At 38.5% G+C, this 24,281-nt stretch overlaps 1 protein-coding gene across 3 annotated transcripts in view; it reads right to left on the minus strand.

The window, feature by feature from the left end:
• Nucleotides 1–1,258: 1,258 nt before the first annotated feature.
• gphna (gephyrin a) overlaps nucleotides 1,259–24,281 on the minus strand; it is a 41,329-nt gene continuing 18,306 nt past the window's right edge. Inside the window, exons 14-24 of one of the 3 annotated variants that reach the window (XM_040137062.1) lie at nucleotides 17,308–17,427; nucleotides 17,096–17,154; nucleotides 16,825–16,978; nucleotides 16,430–16,551; nucleotides 15,011–15,098; nucleotides 14,659–14,732; nucleotides 13,872–13,936; nucleotides 5,233–5,336; nucleotides 4,849–4,945; nucleotides 4,622–4,760; nucleotides 1,259–4,494 (exon numbers count right to left, since the gene is read on the minus strand). In XM_040137062.1, the coding sequence (XP_039992996.1) occupies nucleotides 4,627–4,760; nucleotides 4,849–4,945; nucleotides 5,233–5,336; nucleotides 13,872–13,936; nucleotides 14,659–14,732; nucleotides 15,011–15,098; nucleotides 16,430–16,551; nucleotides 16,825–16,978; nucleotides 17,096–17,154; nucleotides 17,308–17,427 (1,017 nt within the window). In that variant the 3' untranslated portion in view covers nucleotides 1,259–4,494; nucleotides 4,622–4,626. Of the gene's footprint in view, nucleotides 4,495–4,621; nucleotides 4,761–4,848; nucleotides 4,946–5,232; nucleotides 5,337–12,692; nucleotides 13,029–13,871; nucleotides 13,937–14,658; nucleotides 14,733–15,010; nucleotides 15,099–16,429; nucleotides 16,552–16,824; nucleotides 16,979–17,095; nucleotides 17,155–17,307; nucleotides 17,428–24,281 lie in introns of those variants that run through there. The other 2 variants (XM_040137063.1, XM_040137064.1) reach the window with 2 other exon arrangements.

The raw sequence follows: 24,281 nt of genomic DNA on the forward strand, positions 1-24,281 counted from the left end.
AGACAACACGCAACTAACTGGATAAAACAATGAAGCTGATTGGATACAGCGATGAAATGATTCTCTAAGCCAATCAAATATGTTGCTACATCGGTGGAATGTATCGCGTGAACACTGTACAGTGGAATAGTTTTAATGATAAATTAGTACCAAAGAAGCCAATATTAACCAGAAATATTGGCATAAACAGTGAAAAAGTATCTGAAAATGTATAGGTCAATTAAAATTCTGATATTTTTGATAAAGAATTTTTTTTTTTTTTTTTTTACTTTTAAAGAATTTACTTCATATGCTTATTAAAGCCAGGTGTATCCTAAATTTTAATGCCAGTCACAATTTAAACGAAGTTAGGGGTTCAAAGCCTTGCTCTGATTCACTATATTAAAGTTTTTTGTAACTAGAGTGACTTTGGTGGATATTTGGTACCAGTCTGTTCAACACGAGTACTAGGAAATCAATGAGAACAAAACCAATTGGTCATGAGAAAAGATAGGACTATTAAGAGAAAAATAAGATCTGTTTAGGGTGTTTTGAGGTGATTTACATTGTGTTTGAATCTCAGAGGAGACTCCATTTTCTCAGTCATGGACAACAACAAAGAAACTACTCTATATATGTTGTTAATCATCATGTTATACTGGATCAGATAATAAGGTTAGTATTAGCACCAGAAACAATCCAATGTACTGGATTGGATCATAAAATCTGTCATTGAGGCAAAAATATGATATGGAAAAAGCAGGTTCATATTAAATATTCTATTATTCAATGAAGTCAGTTGAGTGTGTCAATATTAAGTCATACATGTTGCTATTTGTCTGAATATTTCTAATGTTACCTTTTAAGTAAGTTGTATCCTTGCCCTCTGTAGTTATTGACACAAAAATGCCCACTTAAAATAGCTGAAATAACAACATCACACAATATGCCAAACCTCAAATACTGTTATACTGTTATAGTGTTTCTAGACTGGCTTAATGTGTCATTTTTTGAGGTTACAACCTGACTAAAGGACTGGCCAAGACTCAATCAATGTCAGATAACAGTTTGGACCATTTAATCTACTTACAGCCTTCTTTCAATATATCTGCTATTATTATCATGTAGCTTTGTCTACCTCGTATCAGATTTTCCCTCTGAATACATCTAGTTCAGAGACAAACAGATGTCACTGATTATAGTTTTTGCCATTATATCACAGACTATTTGAAAAAAAGCAACATGCCCAGACAGAAGATACAGAATAATCAGGATAATTTTTATTAATTAATCTTCAGTTTTGATAATATCATCACAGAAAAAAACATCCTCTTTAAACATGTTTATACACTAGTAGTAGAATGCTGTGTCATTGCTTCATTACAAGTGCTGGTCATAGTTTATAGTATGTGCAGTGTGACACTGAGTTCAGTCCCGTGTTACGAATCACTCAGTACAAAGGCAGTTTAACAATAATCTGCTTCTTCTTACTCAAATGAATCTATCTGGGTTTGATTGCTCCTCCTTGGGCAGGTGACAGGACATGCTTTGATGCTGCATCAGGTCACAAAAGGTTTACCGTAAGTAGGAGCTATCTAATGTGGGAAAAAAATGTAATAAGTGTTTTAATTCAATACTTTGTTTAATTTGCATGTGGGCCCTCCAGTGAATTAATGCCTGCCTTTCAACTCTTGCAAAAAATGTCACCCTGTTTTTCCACTTTGTAGTACATGACATGAACCCAGCATGAGCCACTGATAGATATATGGTGCATGTGAGGTAACTGGGAAGTTTCTAACATCTGAGCCAGAGGAAAAAATAAGAAGACAGTGTTGGTACCAGAGCCTGGACTTTGAAAACTGTTCGTACACACCAATAATCACATCAAGAACTATCATATATGTAACATTTAGTCAGATCAGAAGCCACGCCCAGGTGCTGCACCCTGGTCTCACACCTGGAATCAATCCTGCCCAAAGTGAAAGACACGGCCCCCTTAATGGGCATGCAATTGTGAAGAGGGTGGGGAGGAAAAGAGGAAGATGATGATAAAAGAAAGGATTGAGGGGAGAGTTGGAGGAAGACTGCCTCAGCTTATAAGGAGAGGGGACAAAGTTCAGAACTACTAACTATTGCAGTATTTGGGTCATAGAGGAAAGATAGTGGACATGAGATTCTTATCCGGAAATAATGTTCACATTATCTTTCTTGGAGTAACTGAAACAAGAAGAACAGCAGCAGGAACTGACATCTAGGAAAAACATCAATTATGTCATCTTGGTGACGTATCATTAAATTCAAATATGCTCCACAGCATTGTACCAAATATTCCAATATGACCTGAATGCAAAATTATACCCTTGACCATGTGGGTTTGTTTGCCACTGATCACACTGATAGGAAGAATCAGATGAACTAGAGGGGTTAAGGTATGGTGCACTGGTGAATGCCTGGGACTCATAGACTGCATATGATGCATTTGAATGGTCCTTGTTAATTGGTAAACAACTTAAGGTCAGTGTTTAATCAACAGTGGGTTAAATATCACAAAAGGTTTCTATATTTCTCAGAGTTGCTCAGACTACATACAGTACATTGAGAGAAGAGCAGTCAAATGATGTGTTTTGATCTACAGCCTTGAACTGTATTGATTTTTTTCACTTTAACAAGCACCTTAACACTGTCATGGTATAAATACACCAGTTGTATAGTTTATGAGCACCTGAATGTGACACCCTGCTTTCAAGTGATGTCAGGTCAGAGTTTCTTTGAGTTAAAATATAGTCTTTCTCAACTCATTCATGTTCTTTCGTTCATGTTTGTGTGGTTTATGGGTAAAAACTGGAAAAAGATGGAGGTTACTGATTAGCCAAAAATGAAGCCAGCCTTTGAGACTAGCTGTCAACTAAGTATAGTAATCTTTGGCTACTGAAAGAATATATTTTTCTTGGTATTACCAAGTCCCATGAAAAGACCAAAACCAACAATAAATTGATCCTGTTAACAAGTATTGTGCGTGGATCCAAAGCTTGACATTGCTTATTCCTCTGTGCCACAGAGCTACATTGTTGTCCAAAACCTATTAAAACACATCAATGAGCCACCCTACTGCACTGGGTGACATGTTTCTTCACTGCCATGAAAACCTACACTGTAGTTTATTTTCACTCAATTCAACATATACCATCCTGCTGCCAGAAATACTCAAAACACCAAATGCTGATCAATCTGCCGCTGAAAGTAGCTCAGCAGTAGCCTTTTTAAAAGTTGTAGCTAAATGTTTCTGACCTGTTTTAACAAAGTGTGTGGTGGAGATTAGTGGATCTCCTCTAGCCATCCAATTGGCTTGTGGTTGAGAGCCACAGACAGGGTAGGGAAGTCAGACAGTACTAAGATATAGACTAACACAAACATATTGTTGGTTTTAGTCTTTTCCTGGGATTTTATGACCATATGTAAAATATTGAATCAAGTCAGCATCATCTTTTAATAGTTTTAAAGTGCAAAAACCACATTTATCGAAGACTGTCTAAGTCAGCATTTCGTAATGTAGCATTATGGTGTAAACCTTAAACTCATGTATATCCAACATCACTTGAATGCAGGGTTAGCGTAATATTAATATTGCCAGTGTGGCCCAAATCTGATATAACTATAGATCCAAAAAGTCATTGTGTGTTATATTATAATGATTTTGTTCATATTTGATGTCGGCACAGAGAATTCCTTGAGGGAGGATTTAAGTCCTGCCTCACCCTGCCTTAAAGCTGAACCAATGACCCACTTACAAGAGTTTCGTGGCTTTCACTGAGAGTCATGATGAGCTTTAGTGTTTCAGTATGGTTTGAAAGTGTTATATCTGCTATATCAGTAGCTTCAAATCAAAAGATGTCTTCATAAGCCTTTAGTTCATATATCTGTCAATACTGGTTTTAGGGTCAGTGTGTTGCAGGAGGAGATGTAGTATACTGCAGGGATGGGTAATCAAGAAGTTTCTATATCTGGATAGAGGAATGCTAGAGGAGCGAAAGAAGCAGAAGAAGAAGAGAAAGGAGGGGGAGAAAAGGGCAAAAGGGTCAGGAGAAATGGAGGAAGGAGAGGGAAGTTTCTACATCTCTGTATCTACCAGGGAAACATGTTAAACGCACAAAGAAAATGAACAGGAGAGAAGAGGGCATGATTACTACTAAGATGATAATAGTCAATCAATAATAATAAATAGAATATTAATTAAGAATAATAATAATCATTATAATCAGGATAGTAATAATAATATTACAGAATAAATCTCATATTTTATATATATGTTTTCACATTTTTTCTCCATTGAAATACAGTGACCTCCTCAGAGCAAACCAATGAGGATTCAGCCTGCGCTGGCTCCAATTGGCTGTTGCATATGACATCACAGCTAATGGTGACCAGGTAGACATGCATCACTTCCTGCCCCTAATTCCTGTCCAGACAGAAAGTCCTGGCACTGCCATGGTAATCGGTAGTGAGTGACATTGAAGTCTGTGGAGAAAAACAGTTCGGAGGATTGTTAGTGTTAGCGTAGTAGTGCCTTTATGACAAAGTAAACCTTATATACAGGTCTCCTGCTAAAAAACAAGTGAATAAAAAAGATGAGAGTATGATGTACCTGCATCATAGCCGTCCGATTACCATGACGTCCACAACCTCACCCTTATGAAGTTCCACATACTGCTCTGTTTTAGGAGGTAACATCAGCAGGCCGTTAGCGCTACGCATTGACATTAGCCTGCTGGATACCTGGTTGCCTGCAGAGCGAGGGACAGAGATCATGCATGCGTGAGTAAGTCACGTGTATGTCTGTGTGTGTGTGTCTGTGTCTGTGTGTGTATGGACCTGTGCTCTGTGCCCAGGGCAATGGCTCCTGGTGATGCCAGGTGAGAATACATCGGTGGTACTCTGGTCTGGGATCCAGTTTAACATCACAGGAAAGCTGAAACGCGCGTGCACGTGCACATGCGCGTGCACACACACACACACACACACACACACACACACACGCACACACACACACACACACACACACGCACACGCACACACATCAATGTTATTAATGTGTTATAATCTGCCATGTACTTTATCTTGTGCCTGTGTCTCCACACTTAACTTAATAGCTTATCGATTTAACCTCATGGATTGGTGACAGTCCGTGTGTAAGTTTGTGTGTGTGTGTGTGTGTGTGTGTGTGTGTGTGTGTGTGTGTGTGTGTGTGTGTCTTACCCTAGCTTTAATAATAGTAGGTCTAGGGTCCAGGATGCCTTGCATCTTCCTCAGAGCAGGAATCACAAACAGGTTACATGTCACCACTGCAGACACTGGGTTACCTTTACAACAACACATCAGTGGGTTACTAAAGCAGAAAGCCTGGAAACTACTAACAACTGAGTTACATCATTAGTAGTTTAAAGCTGCAAGCAGTGTCAATTGGGCCCTTGCACCGCCATGCTTGTTTGGGGTGTTGGCGGGTGGCCGTTGACACAGCTGTGCACTTTCACAACTGGAGACTGCACGAACCACTAAGATTTTATTTCCTGCGTGGAGTGCATGGTGGTGGACATGATGTATTGCAAATTTTGTATTGATTCCTTTGTACAGAATGTGGTGCTGTAAAACATGCACCAAACATGCATTATGTTGTTGTATATCAAGTGTAGACAAGACCATGAAACCTTTATGTATATAAAATGATGACTGTCACATAGTTTTTACTTCCTTTTGTTAGTAGGTGGCGCTAATGCTGTAATTCAATATTGCCCTCTACATTTTTTCAGGCTGGGACTCTTATCAAACTTGAAATTTGGAAAAGATCGGATAATGGTGCGGATTCGACTTACAACAGTTTCTGTTTTCATGACAAAACATCGAAATTCGCCACACAGCCAGGGAAATGCCATTCAATGAAAACTCAAAATCTTCACAATAAAGCATCATCAAGGTCTCAAGGCTTTCTGACCACAATATGAGGTGGATCTGGTCAATCCACCAGTACATCAAAATATAAAATGCATAATGAACTGGTACCAGTAAGTGGCACTATGAATATAACTGAATATGGGCATGTAGATGTCTTCAGGCCCGGACTCTTATCAACCTCCTATTTCATGGCGAAACATCAAAACTTGCCGGGCCGGCAAGGACACGCCGTTCAAGGAAAACTGAAAAGCTTCGCAATTTAGCATCACGAAGGTACTTAGATTGCACTGATCAAATCTGAAGTCAATCTGATCCATTTTCTAGGAGGAGTTTGTTAAAGCACAACGCCTGTAAATGGCAAAAACTGTGCTAAAATTGTACAGTAAATTCAAAATGAAATCCTTGTTTTAATATTTTAATTCAACTATATTGGTCTAACAGAATTTTAAAATCATCTCCAGCACAGTAACGTACATGTCAGTTGATCTGTCAGGATGCTAGTGGATAGGGACAGTTTCAAGTTTGTACGGTGAAACCCTTGTGATATGTGCAATACATTTTAGGAAGGAGAGGGAAATCAGATTTCACTATGCATATCCCAGATAATAAAGGCACATCCCAGATAATAAAGGCATGCCAAAAAAAGGTGCAAACAAGGCTGTGTAACTATTGTCTACATGGCACCTCAATTTTCTCAAGATTCAAAGATTTCCAACTCCTCAATTTACCCTTTTTCGTAGCACAAATGAAAAAACATTAATGAGGAAAAGGAAGGAGAGGTACAAAAGACTGTCTGAAAACCTAACTTACAACAGAGGCTGATTATTGCCATTTCCCACAGCCGTACAAAATAGGTCTATTCTTCCGGTAATTCAAGATCAATGAAGCTTTCTATAGAAGAACATGAAACACAGCTAAAATTTTGTGTGCCTCAGCTATACCAGTTTGAGTTCAAGCACAAAAAAAATTAGGTGCTGGTCAAGGCAGTGTCCTATTCAGAAGAGAGGGTGACTGCAATAAGCCTAGAATTATGGCTCTGCGAAGATAAATGTACACTCTCTGTAGGTCTATACAGAGAAAGGTGTTATGGGTCACCATAGTTCGGAGAGGTTTGCAAGAGTTAACAACACAAATCTCAAATATGAACAAAAACAAGTTGTGTAGACCAGTATGACTGTATAAGTGCCAAAATATTTTGTCATGATGACAGTGATTTTGACTTAGTCTTGATCACAATCTGACTGCAGCATGAAATGACTTCTGGTAAGCAGGTAGTGACAGAGGTGACTGAGGGTCAGGTAATTATGCTAGCTGACAAGGACAAGAACAAGGACAGCTGGGCAAGCAAGAATCTGCATGAATATCCAAGAATATTCTAGGTTACCGTTAGTAAGGAAATAAAGATATTTTCATTCATCATATTTTCAGTCAACTGAGGGGTCAAATTACCTAATATGAGGTCAAAGTTTTGGTGATGCACTTGGGAAAAGATTGATGGGGGTGAGAGGACACCTAAAGGTCATTTAGAGTTGAAGAGTATTACCAATGTCCTATAGGCAGAGTGAGGAGGGATTTGTAGGGTAATAACATCTGAGATCATTGCTGTGTGAGGTTAACATCTACCTGTTAAGATGTAACTGATGTGATTTGTTTTGCAGGGTATGAGTTTATTTCGGTGACAACACAAGTCTAATCACCAATATCTGCTATCAGACACCTGTAAGACTTAAACACACAATATGTAAATCTTTGCTGTAGGGGTCTCTCAAGCATGGGATCATCAAAGTAGTCTTCACCATCATTGTCATCTCTGCAGTCAGCTTGTCCCGGTTAGGATTCCTTTCGTGTCAAGCATTCATGAGGTTTTTACCGGGAGTCGAATTATCCAAAGAGCTCTCCAAACGGACCCGGTGATTAAATCCAGTAAAAACACTGAATAATGCAGTTTCATGTTAAAAAGCAGTGTTGCTTCAAGCTTTTCGGCGGACAAAGGACGTTTCAGAGGGACTGAGAGCCAAGTCGCAAACGTTTGCTTAATTTGTTTCTCTGATAATTTAAGATCCAGACGTCTGATGAATAAAATCCTTCACTCAGTTAAAATATATAGTTGAAAACAACCAAGATCTAAAAAGTGTACTGTAAAAATGTGGCTTAACTGGATAACAAGTAATTTTGACTTGTGGCAGACAACTATAGCGCCAACTCATGCGCAAAGGGGATATGATGCAATTAACAGGCGACCAAATGAAACAGACCGTTACCTTAATTGAAATTACAGATTTCTCTAGGTTTAAAAATTGCTGGAAACATTTGGAATGATGTAACTACACAACTCAACAAAATATATAACATAAGTCTAGTTGTTTTTAGACATTTTAATGCAGAAGAGTTACATATTATATCTTTGAAAAAAAATGAGTCAGCCCTAATATGTAGTAATGTGTGGGGTACAGGTAATTTAGAAAGCCATCTGGAAGTCAAAATTATGATATCTTTCTCCCAAGCAGGATGAAAGGGGATCTGTGCAGTCAGAAGTCAATTATGGGTTATTCTGGGTTTGGTTTCAGGACCTACTTCCTCTAGGTACAGGTGTTAGTAGCTGTCTGGCCTTGGTCTCACCATGAGAGGGCCACGACCTCCAGCAGAGAGGAGAGTTTCTCTGAAGCTGAAGTTTCCTTTAATAACCATAGCAATACATACACAATGCAAGACTGGAGCACAGACCAGTACGCTCCAAATCACAAGGTAAATGGACTGCACTTATATAGTAGTAGTCTTATCTACTACTCAAAGCTACAAACCACATTCACCCAGTCACATATCGCTTTCTAAACGTACAGCACTTATTCTACCACTCTCTCACACACAGATGATTTTTGGGGTTCAGTATCTTGACCATGGACACTTCGACATGCAAACTGGAAAAGCCAGGAATCGAACCACCGACTTTCTGATTAGTTCAGTCCTGATTGAAATTAGTGGCACCCTTGAATTTTAAGGACAGAATTTAGAATATATAATAAATGCAAATTAACCAAATTTTGTATAATCAGACTATTTTAATAAAATGTCCAAGGTTACTAAATAAAAGAAAATTAAAAAAAAAACAAACATTCATAATAGTGAAATAATATAAACCCAAAATGTACCCCAGATACAATTATTGGCATCCTTCACTAATATTTGGTTACAGAGCCTTTGGCAAAAATGGCAGCTTCTAAATGTTTCTTGTAGCCATCTAAAAGCTTTTTGCACCTGCCTGCTGGTAGTTTCTGCCACTATTTCACTGTTACGCATTTGAGCTCTTTTAAGTTTGCAGGAGTCCTTTTGCAATGGCAGATTTCAGCTATCTCCAAAGGTTTTCAATGGGAGTTAAGTCAGAACTCATTGCTGGCCAGTTTAAAAGAGTCCATCTTTTCCTTTTCAAGCGTTCTTTTGTGCTGCTGGATGTGTGCTTTGGGTCATTGTCCCGCTGAAATACCCAAGACCCTTGCCTCAAACCTAGTTTTCTGACACTGGGTCACACATTTTACTCTAAAATGCCTAGGTAATTCTCTGATTTCATCATTCCTTCGATATATTCAGTGCCTCCAGTACTAGAGGCAGTAAAGCAGCCCCACAGCCCGATAGAATCTCCACCATGTTTTACTGTAGTTAGGGTGTTCTTTTCCTTACGGGCTGCATTTCGTCACCTGTAAACAAACTGATGTACTGCATTCCCAAAGAGCTCTACTTTGGTTTCATCTGTCCATAGAACATTATTCCAGAAAGACTGTGGCTTATCTATGAAAGTTTTTGCAAACATCAATCTTGCCTTTGTGTGCCTTTCTTTCAATAGTGGTGTCCTCCTTGGCCTTTGCCCATGGAGCCCTACTTGGTTTAGTGTGTGGCGTAGGATATTGGCTGAAACCACCACTCCAGATTGCTCAAGGTCAGCCTGAAGCTCACTAGATGTCTTGTCTGGTGATTTTCCACAATCTGCATCAACCTTTTCAGTCTTCCCTCATTGAGTTTTTTCCTTAAAAACAGTTTTATGATTGTGAAACTTGATGACAATACAACTGTTGAAACAGGGATTTCAAGATCTTTGGCAATTGTCTTGTAGCCTATGCAATTGTTATTTTTTTTGCTATTAGCATTTCTGATGCTCTAAAACAGCTCTCTTGTCTTTGCCATTGTGAAAAAAAACTTCAGCCTTTTTTGAATGTAGTAAAATCATCATTCATTGGTTACTTCAGGTCATGTGAACACTGAAAATCAAACACAGGCGACTCTTGTTTATTTTTTATTTTGTTTGAGGAACTAATTTAAACTCATTAAAAGGGTGCCAACAATTGTGTCAAGTGTACATTTTATGTCTGTTTTTTCCCCCAGTATATGAAAGCATTTTGTTGTTGTTGTTCAGTAACTTTGGATATTTTTTAAAATATTTTGATTATAAGAAACTGTTTAATTTGCATGTATTTCTGAAGATATTCTAAATTCAGGGGTGCCAATAACTTCAACCAGGACTGTACATTACCATGACAGCACTACTGACATCTAGCACTGAAAAACAACAGTAGAACTACAACAGTTTTAAACAGCACAACAGAGAGACTGGGGGTTCTATACGTGATTTATCACAGATATTCAATACCTTAAATTTTGTCAAATTGTAAGACAACGTTGCATCACATAATTGTTAGCAGCTCTTTAAAAGACAGTTCAACCCACTTCTAACCCAAACCATATCTTTTCAATATTTACCATGTTATAAGTTGGTCGGAACTAAATCAACATAATTTGCTTCACTATAGAGTAGAGGTTTTTAAACTAGGTGCAGGGGTGCAAGAGCCTTGCAGAGAGGGAGGGACATGAGGCAAGTATACTGCATGAGGTGAAAAGGACAGATGCATACAGGTGTTCTGAAACCAACAGGAACTTACTGTGACACACAGCTACAGGGGGTTATTAAGTTATTTGGAGTGATAAAATGAATTGATTTTGAGCACTGCAACCTGAAACTGCAGCAACTTAATAAAAACATACACAAGTATTACTGAAATGTTATGAACATTATCACCAGCTTGGTTTTACTTGGAATGGCTCAAGTGACTCACCGTGACCTCAGTGTGTGATTCTTAAAGAAGTGCTTGCTAACAATAGCAACCTGCAAAAGTATGCTGACTTATCATGTAAAGCCCAGGATCTGTTCAAATGGAGATTTGATGGTGTTTCAAGGAGAGAGGAGAGTGAAGTAGTACAGCAAAATGAACCTGAGGGTAACTGAGGCTTCAGACCAAGTTGCACTAGGGCATTACAAAGGCAGTTTAGGCCCATACAACTGGGGAAACATTTATAAAGACTTTCATAAAGTAAGGTTAAAGATGTCACAAAAATGGTCTTATTATAGTGTTAGCCTGGCTTTGCCAGGCCTTCACTGTAACCTCCTTCAGTTGCTGCTTGTTTTTGGAATGTTCTGCCTTCAAGTGAAAAACTTGCTCAATCGGGTTGAGGTCAGGTGACTGACTTGGCCATTGAAGAATATTCCAGTTCTTTGACTCAAGAAGCTCTTGGGTTGCTTTCGCAGTATGTTTTGGGTCATTATCCATCTGTAATGTGGAGCACCGTCTTATCAGTTTTGTAGCATTTGGCTCAATCTGAGAAGATAGTATACCTCTATACACTTCAGAATTCATTCTGCTACTTCTATCAGCTGTCACATCATCAATAAGCACCAGTGACCCAGTTCCATTGGCAGCCATACATGTCCATGCCGTAACACTGCCTCCAGCATGTTTGACAGATGATGGGTATGCTTTGGATCATGAGCTGCTCCTTTCCTTCTCCATACCCTTCTCTTCTCATCATTCGGGTACAAGTTAATCTTGGTTTCATCTGTCCAAAGAATCTTGTTCCACAACTGGGCAGGCTTTTTTTTTTTTTAGAGGGCGTCTAGCAAAGTCTAATCTGGCTTTTCTTTTCTTGAGTGTTACCAGTTGTTTGCACCTTGTGGTAAACCCTCTGTATTTAAATTCATGTAGGTGTTTCTTGATTGTAGACTTTGACAATGATACCTCCTCAAGAGTGTCTTGAGCCCTGGCTAGATGTTGTGAAGGAATTTTCTTCATCAAGAAAAGAATTCTATGATCATCCACTTTAGTTGTCTTCTGTGGTCTTCCAGGCCTTTTGGTGTTGCTGAGCTTGCCAGTGCATTCCTTCTTCTTAAGAATGTACCATATTATTGATTTGGCCACTCCTAAAGTTTCTGTATGTATAAAAATGGCTGTAATTCCTAAACAGTTAATGCAATATTTTTGTTAAACCCCTTGAATTAAAGCTGAAAGTCTACACTTCAATCACATCTTGATGGCTTCATTTCAAATCCGTAATGGTGGCGTACAGATGCAAAATTACGAAAAGGGTGTTACTATCCAAATACTTATGGACCTAAATGTATATGAGGCACATCAAAACAGCCGTTTGCCTCTCCTTTTCTAACCCTGCCCAAATACCAGTAGCATCTTGAAACGCAAGGTAATGCCGCTGTGATTTCCCATTGTTGATGTGCATCAATGCACTAGAAAAAGCAATCACATTAGGTCAGGCACATCCAGGCAACTGTGTGACTTCTTCTGTCTGTAAAGAGCATGTTGTGTGTGCTAGGGATGTAAAATGTGACTACACAACACAGGACTAGACTGGTGTATGTTCCCGTTTAGGTCAAAATATGTTGAAAGAGACCTACATTAAATGCTTTTTGAATGGTATGCTATTAAAAATATATCAACTGACAAGATTAGACCTGAATTTATTTATATGCCGGAAATGATCAGAGATTGATCAGAGAAAGAGATTCAGTCTCCACAAAGAAAATTAATTGTCTTTAAAGGCAGGTTTTACACACAGGCCAGGCTTGAGGCTGCTTAAATAAAATAAATTATTTTTATTGGACGTGAAAGCTACTGACTGACCAATACTTGATATTAATAACTATTAGCCCAGCATGTCAGCAATATATCAATCTAACAGAACCAAAAATAAACCATACACACGAAAGATGAGGACACCTAGGGTACAGACACACAAGACAGGGGCTGATACTACATGTGGGTCCAGGGCTGTAGGAAAAAAGAACAATGACTAATATTGCATTCGCTGGCTACAGTCAGCTGAGGCTGGGGCAATTTATTATATACCATTGTGTAAAATTGGGCACACAGTCTGGCTCAAGCAAGTCAGAATGTCAGAACAAACATCCTGGAGGTCTAGTGGCCACCATGCTATGAGAATGTTTAACCCGAACAATAGGACCATGGCTCCATTGAGTCCTGCCTCTGCTGATATTTGCAAGATGCCTTGGCATTGCGTCACTCTGGCCAATTAAATTTAAGCTGCAGCTATCACCAGTATGTGCTTGTCTGCTAACAAGTCCTTTTGAGTTTCAGCTGCTGTTAGTTTTGATTCTGTAGTTTACTCAAAAGAAATAAGGACAAAATAAAGTCAGTCTTCTGTTGGTTTGGCTTTCCTATTCATCCACTCTTCCTTGAACTTAAACATCTTTTCTTTTGACCTGTTTTTTAAAATAAAGTTTCCATCCCTCGCTTCAGTTAGATGTCATGTATATTCCTGATTTATGTATTCGGAAAGAGATCATGCCTAAACCAACACATAAAATCCGTGATTTTTAAACAACCATGTCTACTTGCAAACAAACTGCATCTTGTCATGTGCTATCATTGTCCTTTACTGCTCTTCTATAGTGCATCTACTGGTCTGGTGTCAAATTGTAGTTTACATGTAGCAAATGGGGCAATGCTGCATATGAAAAATTCTACGGGGTGCTGAGCCAGAAAAACACTGATCAGAGAGGGTCCAGGTGATTGAACAACAAGGAGATACACACTAACTGATAACACCCTAACAACACACACAACCAGTTATTTTAGACATAAATATAGTACCTGGCAGGGCAAAGATGAGTTTCCGTGCTCCTTCAATGTCAACTGTGGCAAAGGTAGTTGGAAGACTGAAGAACAGAAACACACAGGTCATTATTTTACTTTCATTAGCTGTGTCATTATCAGACGCAGCCGTAGTATCAGTGATAGTACTACTTCTCAGTAATAGTAGCAGTAGTAGTACTGCAATCAGCAGTAAAACTATAATAGTATCAACATAATTAGTAGTAGAAGTAGCCAAATCAGTACTAATATCAGTAAAAATAATTGTTTTATAGTATAAAATAGTAGCAGTAGAAATAATAGTAATACCAGCTAGACCCTTAGTATTAGTGGTAATAATAGAAGCAATAGTAGTACTAGTATAAGCACTTCTAGCAGTAGTGGCAACTGTAATAGAAATGGCAGTAGTAGTAAAAGCAGTCAGAGGAGTAGAAACTGTAGTAGCAGCAGTATTAGAATTGACATTAGAAGTAGAAGTACTGTATGGTAATAGTAGTATTTAAACAGTAGCAGCAATAGAAACTGTTGTAACAGCAGTAGTACATTAGTATAAACTGTAGTAGTAGCAGTAGAAGCAGTAGTAGAATTGAAATTACTAGTGGATATCCTGTAGTGGTAATAGTACTACTAACAGCAGTAGAAACATGAACTGAAAGAAGAAATATGAACAGGGAAGAGTTACCTCTTATTTCTCACCAGGAGTTGATAAGAAAAAGAGCCTCGATATAGAATCATGTTTCCCCCATTTAAATACCCTCCAGACAGTCTCTATCCCCTGCAATCTTACCCTGGCTTCATAAAGACTCGTCCAAAGTGGATCTGAGCATGCAGGTCAATATCCAGCACCTGCTTTAGGTAGTCCTGATATGACACACAAACACAGACACACGGAGAACAATGATACTGTAAAACTGAGCTGGAGTCAACTGTTGTCATGACAGAAACATCAGAAAAAAATAATAACAGAAATAACAGAAAAATCAAACCAGGAGGATAAACAGTAGGCAAACATACCGTAAATACTCTGAAAAAGAATGGTGAAAATCTGTCTGCTTCCTCATTAAATATCATAATATCTGCTCAACATGACAGTGATTTTTTTAGTTAGTTAGAAGAGGTAGGTTATAAGTTATAGGTACCTTCTCTCCCATGGACACACCTCCTGAGGTGATGATGACATCGGCACGACTGATTCCCTCATGGAGAGCGGACAGCAGGTCATCAGGGCTACAAACATAGGCATCAAACATCAAACTCAGTTTACTAATCATGGGGAGTGCTACTCAGCCTATGAAAACACCTGTAAATTGTCTTCCATGGCTATGGAGGAACTTTGTCAAGTCTAAGAAAATAAGAACCCTGTTGATATTGCAGTGATATCAACAGGGTTGATATAACTATGATAGTGTGTGATAGTGTGACAGTGGGTGACAATGATGGTATCAGGGTTATGTTGGATTGAACTTGAAAACTACCCATTAATAACGGAAAGCTTGTGTTACAAACTGGAGACGTGGAATTTAGAAATGTGGGCGTTTATCAGACAAGGAGGTTCAAAAAGATTTCTATCAAGTGGCATTATGGGAAGTGCAGGATCCAGCATTTTTTAGGGGTGGGCCAAGGGGTCTATAATTCAAGGTTATCTTTTCCTCTGCTGCTTCAGTTTTGACCCATGTTTTTTAAATCATTTTCAAAATTAAGTCTCTTGTTTGGCATCAAGGTTTATGGAACTGCAATATTAAATTGCAGAGGCCTTTTAAATTTATTAAGGTGAACTGGTAAGTGTGATGGGACAATGATTTATTCTCATTTGATTACGTTCTATTTTTCCTTTAATGTGTATTTCCCCTTACTGTGTAAACAGTTGACCCATGTCCTGTCAACTGAGGCCGATGTTCTGTCTTTTGAGCTAAGGTTGTTTGAATGAACTGTACGAACTGATTCTGGCCAACAAATGCAGGCCGGAACTTGTTGTTCTTCTCAAAGTTTCTTGTGGACAGGGAATCGAACTTGAACTGTTTGTCTAAACTCACGCAGTGCCTACGTGACCACAACTGTAGTTAAAGACATGATTCTCCTATTGACAGCATCCAGTCTCTGAAACCGCTGTGGTGAAGAGAGACTGCACCCTATTTGGCCAAATAGTACTGAAGAGCTCATCTCTGTCTCTGTTTGATGATCAGTGCTGATTATTGCTGGTTGTTCACTTTAATTCATTTAATTCATTCATTTCATTCATAATATTCTATAATAAATTCTTAGAATCTCAGTAGACTCATTGTTGTCTTTACTTCCTCAGCATAGCGGAGATTTTTGCCTCTACAGTAAGACTAGTCAAATTGTAAATAAATTAAGACAATTTCAAATATTAGCATTATCCAAATATGAAGAATGAACATCATATGTTATAAAAATGTTTTTTCTACTGACTCATTATTGCCCAAAACTGTAAAGTGTTGAAAACTTTTGTTAGCTACTTTTCCTGAATCCATGATGTGTTTTGTCAAAATAGAAATCTCTGATATCTGACAGCAACAGGGGCAGAGCAATGCTCCTACTTGTCTCCAACGATGCCCAGGTTGATGGTAGGGTATCCATGCTCCTGAATGGTGGCCAGAAGAGTGGAGCGGTTAGAGTCTCTGATCTTCCCTGGGTGGAGGTCATCCTCTGGATTCAACAGCTACACACACACGCACACACACACGCACACACACACACGCGCACACACACACGCGCACACACACACACACACACACACACACACACACACACACACACACACACACACACACACACACACACACACACATAAATACAAACACATAAATACAAACACATACACACACAATGAATTAATTAATTCAACTGGCATCTTGATTCAGTAACCAAAGACAAAGTGCAAATATCAAAAGTAAAGTCTGAATGTATTTGCATCTGTTTTAAGTGTCTGTACCTCATTTCCAGTGGACATGACAGCCACCACAGGAAACTTGTGCACATTGACCTCAGTCACTCCCACTGTAGCCAGCAGGCCAATCTCTGATGGGCCCATGTGTGTTCCTTTAGCCAACACACACTCCCCTCGCCTGATGTCATGACCTATTGGCCTGTGCACACACACAAACACGTTACATTCATACTTAACAGGTGGCTGTCTAACCCAGCTTTGACAGCAATTAGCTTCCACTTGGTTCTTTTAGCATATGCTTTTTTTTTCCCTTTACCTGATGTCCTGCCCGGGACGGGCCTGGACCATAATCCTCACCTCCAACTCTTCTGTGCCCTGTAACAAATTGTCAATATCAACATACCTGCTAACAAAACACATACTGTCCATACACAGTGGTGAATTAATGCCACCACTGTGAGACCATTAGCAAGCACAAAGATTAAAAGTAGACAGTGTTCAAGATAACATCGTAAGTGGTATAATTACATCCTCAGACTCCCTCAGCAGCTCTGTATCTTCTACTTGGACCACAGCATCAGCTCCACAAGGAATAGGAGCCCCGGTCGTCACCCTCATCACCTGACCTGGCATCACTGTATGGGTGGGCTGCACACACACACACATATACACAGACAAACTTAATTGAGTCTGATGGTTGTCAAGTGCTTCTAGGATAATGCATATCAGTTATTGTTTATTTACTTCAGAAGTCATAGTAGAGCCAAGTATACAGTAAAATATTGACACTGATGACAAACGTGATAATAAGGAGCAGTAGTCACATTAGTAGCTGTGGTAGTAAGGTTATCACTAGTGCTGAGTCATAGCTTTAGCAGTAGTAACTATTAATTTTGCGGTTACTATTGCAAAAGAACTAGCAATGACACTTGCTAGTAGTGTCACTGTATGTCACCAGTGGGAGTCGCAGAAGTAGTATTAATTTTTGTGGTCATAGTAGTGTTACATGGTTTATAATTCCTGCAACACTACTAATAAATGTTGAACTGACTCTTCACAATTTTCATGGGGGTTCTACAACCAGTGCAAGCAGTGCTACAATAGGTTGGTATTTTCTTGACCTTGAAATGCACTTTTGTGTCCAGTGTAATATGCATGGTGCACCGGAGGGAGAAGAGGTGCAAATAGGTGGGAGGTTCATTCAAATGAGCCAGCATGGGCACTTGCATTTATGGTGTAGGGCTGGATAGAACGGAATTTTGGTGCTCTGGCAAAACTATTAATTACTTAAGAAACCCATATCTTTTTCAGTTAATTTCAACAAATAAGCAAACTATCTTTAGTCACCTGTGCAACAATGCCAAACCAATAAGATCGTTAACTCCTACTAGAAGAATCTAGTAGAAGTTAATGATATGGGCGAATTTGATCCTGGCAGAGGTAGCACACCTGAGCAAGAAAATGCCAGACAATGCGAACACCAGTGCAATTCCACTGAAATAATGAGAGCTATTAAGGATATGGAAGATCGAGTTACTAACAAAATTGAGGTGGTCTCATCTGCTGTTAGAAGAGTTAAACAACAAGTTGCTGAAACAGAGGAATGCAGAGGACAAAATTAATCAACTCAAAACTCATGCTAAATCATTTGAGTCATATGTTGAAATATTATTAATCTCAAGTGGATGAAATGGAGTGTCGAAGTTTTAGAAATAAAGTAAACCAGTAGGACTCCCAAAGAAAGAAGTTCGGGATGTATGTGCCTTTTTCTTGGAAAGCTGGTTTCTGATAGCTCTAAGCAAGGATATGCATATCCATCCACTGATAATTGAGAGAGCCCGACACCAGGCGAGATATGAACTCAACCATACTCAGAACTTTAATTATGAGGTTTTTGGACTGTAGACAAATGGATTGAGTTCTGAGGACTGCCCTAGCCAACGGAAAGGAGAGATACAAAAACAAAATCATCAGTATGTTTCCAGCGTTGTCTGTCGAAATCCACAAGAAGCAACAAAGCTACAATAAAGTTTGTGAGCCACTCACATGTCAAAGCCATTATTAAGCACAGAATCCTGTTCCCGCCTCAACTCCTGGTTATGCATTGAGGCCAAGCATATACATTTAATGTATTAAATATACATATTAAGGGAGTTTATGGGCTTTTTTTAAATCTCTATGTATGTATTATATCTTGGGTTTATTTTAGTAATATGTTTCTCTCACAGTTAGAAAATAGTCCTCTCAATGGCAAGGTTCTTAAATTTGTTCAATTAATTTTAAGACCAAGCATACTCTCCTTTCTTTTTTATGGAATTGCAAGGGTCTGGGAAAAATAACTGAGATTGAATAGGTCATGAATAGATTAGACCCAGGATTTTTGGTGCAAGTGTTTGTTTGCAGATTTTTGTCCAATTCGTACTTTAGCTGGTCTGTAGAATAAGACTAGGTCAACCTAGTATATGGCTGGACTGCCTTTAATCTATTTGCTTCTCTCCTACTGTCTGACCCTGTTCATACCTGGCATTAACATGCATCTCAGATGATTCAATACAAGTGGACAGCTCTACGTACAGGTGTGAATGCACCCAAAACACACTGAGGGAGCATTTGAGATTTGATCACTCAGGCCACATTCAGAGGTGATTTGGGCTAGATATGGCCATATTCGCTTAAGAGTGTGAATGCAAATGTGTCCTGGGCCACACTGAAGGACCGCATATGCATCTGACATCCTCGTCCCTCCACAATTTCATACTGAACCTAAAATATTATTTCACCTCTCACAGTGTTTCCGATACATTGAGTTATTTGGGGCACCCCACTACAATATCAACATTGACCGCCATATATTCATTTTGCTATTTTTTTACCATTTTAAATGGGTGAAATCATATTTCATTGTAGAGCTGTGTGCAGTGCATTATTCGCTCAGCCCCTTTTGCCTCTCTCTCTCTCTCTCTCTCTCTCTCTCTCTCTCACACACGTACACACACACACAAACACACTGACAACAGACCATCTGTCATAGACAGTCGGACTGGGTAAAAGGATCAAAAACATCAACGCATTTGGTTTTTGCAAACTGAAATATTGTACGTGTTTATTTGCATATAGAGCGGGGAGGTGAGATGGTCACTCCAGACACATGTGGAGACACATTATAACGCCATGTGTGAACTGACATACTTAGAGCTGTCCACCTGTGATCGGACCATCCGGGATGCACGTTAATGCCAGGTCTGAACAGGGCCTCTGTCCTCACATATACAGTAATTTAATATAGCCAAATTCCCGTAAAGCTGTTCCAATTTACATGGTTTTCTGTTTCTGTTGTCAGACAACAGAACAACTATGAAGTAGTGACTGACACACGATCCATTAAGACTACATGTCAAGCAGCAGTCACAACCACGCCATTTCTAAGCTGCTGCTGTGCACTGCAAAAATCCTGATTTTATAACCAAGATGTCGTCTGACAAAATCACCATAAACATAAGATAAAGACAATGGCTGTGCTGTGATTTCGGTTTATATTTACTTATATTTATATGATCACTCAGAGAGAAATTTAGAAGCTCATTCACGTCTCTGTCAGCTGCCGTGTGGTCAATTGAGTAGGATGCATAGAAAGGTGTGCCTGCAGAGGGAAGGCCTGACCTCGCGCTTGCAGGCCAAAACTGGCGACTTTCCTCTACGGCCAGTAGCCAAGGTTTGTCCAAAAAGGTGCTTTTGTGAAGAAAATTTTCTAAAAGGATATGAAAAGTTGGTAAATCTAGCAACAAAGGCTCTAAATTGGCAATTGGCCTGTAAACAAGCCTGATGAAGCAATAGAAACTGTGTGCACCTATTCATTTTGAAAGAGCAGTGACCAATGGTTTAACGCCAGCACTTAGTCATGTGGCATTTGATTGCCCAATGGTTTAACTTTATCACACATTCAGTCAGTCAGTCAGTCAGTCAGTCAGTCAGTCAGTCAGTCAGTCATGGGCAATTGCGTTTATAAGGCTGGCCCCGCTGTTGCAGTCCAATCTAGACCAGAGTTGACTCGTCCTCAACTTTTCACTAGGAAATATAAAATACACATAAGTGTACTTAAAATGTAAAAGAACAGCAATAAGTGTTTTTAAAAGCACATTATTACTATTTCTGTTCAATTTAAATATGTATATTTAAACACGTATTTAAATACGTATTTAAATATGAAAGAAGTGTATTAACTTTGTGTTTTTATGTCTTAAAGTTTACTTTAGTTAGTCTTAAAGTGCACTTTAATTAAGTTATATTTAAATAGCCTTATAATTAGTACATTAATATGCAGTACACTTTTTGGTATTAAAAATTAAATACATTTTTTAATGAATACATTAAAGTACAACTATAAAGGTGCTGCATATTAATGTATTTGCTCTTGATTCAAATTTACCACTGCATCTTTATTTAGATGGCATCATGAGTGGCATTAGACAAAATTACATACAGCCACTTCATAAAATATTCAGACCCCTTCATTTTTTGCACACAGTCTATACTCAATATCCCATAATGACAAAGTGAAAACTTTTGCAAATTTATTAGAAAAAATTTTGACAGAACTTCAAGAACACCAGGCATTGCACATCACCTGGCTAATACCATGCCTACGTTGAAGCATGGTGATGGCAACATCATGCCATGGGGGTACTTCTCAGTGGCAGCCGAGACAAAAGTGGACTGGCTTCGGGCTTATCAAAAATATTGTGTTAACCGTTGAGGAATTACAGCCATTTTTATACATAGTACCTCATTTTCAGAGGCTCAAAAGTAATTGGATAAACCTACATAATTATAAATATTAAGATTATTTTTAATATTTGGATGAAAGTCCTCTGCAGTCAATGACTGTGTGAAGTCTGGAACCCATGGACATCACAAAATGCTGAGTTTCCTCCCTTGAGATGCTTTGCCAGTCCTTTACTGCAGCTGCTTGTTTTTGGGATTTTCTGCCTTCAGTTTTGTCTTCAGTAAGTGAAAGCTAGCTCATTTGGGCTGAGATCAGACCATTGAAAAATATTAATTTTTTTTTTCTTGAGAAGCTCTTGGGTTGCTTTTACAGTATGTTTTATGTCATTATCCATCTGTACTGTCCTATCAGTTTTGCAGCATTTGGCTGATTCTGAGCAGATAGTATAGCCCTATACACTTCAGAATTCATCCTGCTACTTCTATCAGCAGTCACATCATCAATAAACACCAGTGACACAGTTCCATTGGCAGCCATACATGTCCATGCCATAACACTGCCTCCACCATGTTTGACAGATGATATGGTATGCTTTGGATCATGAGCCTTTCCTTTCCTTCTCCGTACTCTTCTCTTCCCATCATTCTGGTACAAGTTAATCTTGGTTTCATCTGTCCAAAGAAAATTGTTCCACAACTGGGGAAGCTTTTTTTAGATGTTTTCTGGAAAAGTCTAATCTGGTCTTTCTTTTCTTGAGTGTTAGCAGTGGTTTGCACCTTGTGGTAAAACCTCTGTATTTACATTAATGAAGGCATATCTTGATTGTAGACATTGACAATGACATACCTACCTCCTCGAGACTGTTCTTGATCTTGCTAGATGTTGTGAAGGGTTTTTCTTTACCAAGGAAAGAATTCTGCAATCATCCACTTTAGTTGTCTTTAGGTGTTGCTGAGCTCGCCAGTGCATTCCTTCTTTTTAAGAATGTACCAAATTGTTGCCACTCCTAAAGTTTCTGCTATCTGTCTGATAGGTTCATTTTTTTTTGTTTTTTTTTTTCAGCATAACGACGACCTCCTTCATTTGCATCGTCACCTCTTTCGACCACATATTGAGAGTTCCCATGAACAGCTACCAAAAGCAAATTCAACACTTGGAATCAACTCCTGACCTTTTATCTGCTTAATTTATCATGAAATAACGATGGAACACACTACACCTGGCCATGAAACTAATCAATTATCAAATATCCAATCACTTTTGAACTCCTGAAAATGAGGGACTGTGTATAAAAATGTCTACACTTCTATCACATCTTGATGGCTTAATTTCAAATCCATTGTGGTGGTGTTCAGAGGCAAAATTATGAAAATTGTTTCACTGTCTAAATACTTATGGATCTAACCGTAGATATAGGAGTTACAAAGGCAGAGATGGATAATTCTGATTCATAAGACAGTGCAGAGCTACAGAGACATCTGAAGTAGGCCCCCTCCTTGAGATAAATGTGAATCTTTGTGTACTTAGTTTGAGAAGCATCGTATGTATAAGTATATACACATGTATGTACAGTACTACTGTATTTTTATGTGTTTGTTTAATTAATGTTTGTTTTTTTTCTTTTGCTCTTATTTTGTTTGTCTATGTTAGATGATCACTTTCTGAAGATCTCAGTGCTAATTGTTAATGTACTATGACCTCTTACTATTTGTATTTTTGTATTTTTTATGCAAAGTGGAGCTTGATGGGAGGGTTGGTGTAGATGGGGTTAAGGGAATGATATGGCTGTATTGTGTTTATGTTCTATTTATTAAATTTTTTTTTCTTTATATTTATGTTTTTAAAAAAATAATACAAAAAAATGACTCAGCACAAAGCAACTTGATGGTATTTTGGTGGAAAATCTGTCTCAGATGTTGCAAAGTCTCAGAACCAGGTTTGTTTCTGGGACAAAGTCAGTGAAATTACAGAATAATGCTTAAAAATGATAATAAACAAATTTCATTAAACACTCCTCAAGCAGCAGATGCATTTAAAATCTGTATCAAAAGTAAACATCTAGTGTGATTAAAGCAGGACTATCAGTAAATGAGTCTGTACTGATCTATTAATGAATGTGCATGATTCTTACAGTAGCTGTTATCCACACCTTCTTTATAATGTATAATACGTTTCTCTTCCAATATATTAAATCCCTGCAGCCACATGAGGGCAGCAGGGCAGATATCTGTGATAAATGCGCAGCCTGCAATTTAAGAAGTACTGCATCCCAGTATAGTGCAATTGCACTCAGCTGTCCATTGTGTTTTCCCTGATTAAATCTTGTGAAAATGACACTAGGCTGCCACAAAGACACCACTGACACACTTTTGCACAAATCACACTGGTCAGATATAATTTGGTATGCCAAATTTATGCAGCAGACGTCGGATTGACAGGATTAATTAATTCTGTAGATCACTGCCTCCTTTTCCAGTGTTTATGGCAACAATGGTGCATCATGTGCCATTCTTGAAATGTATTATGATGCATATAGTACATACAATGTACAATTATTATTTGAATCACTGTGTTGCAAAATAAAAGTGGCAACATTAGTGGCATGACACAATCAGACTTTAAATATCTCCGCAGACATCAACTCAGTCTGTAAAAGCCACCATTGGCCTCTGGTTGCAGATTTGTAGTGCTGCATGTTCACATCTTTTCACTCTGTACCATCCATAAAACAATATGTTTACCCAGAGAAACTATTTTTAATGAATCACTGTTGTCATGT

The sequence above is a fragment of the Xiphias gladius genome, chromosome 10, assembly GCF_016859285.1.
Source record: "Xiphias gladius isolate SHS-SW01 ecotype Sanya breed wild chromosome 10, ASM1685928v1, whole genome shotgun sequence".
NCBI classification, from domain to species: Eukaryota; Metazoa; Chordata; class Actinopteri; order Istiophoriformes; family Xiphiidae; genus Xiphias; species Xiphias gladius.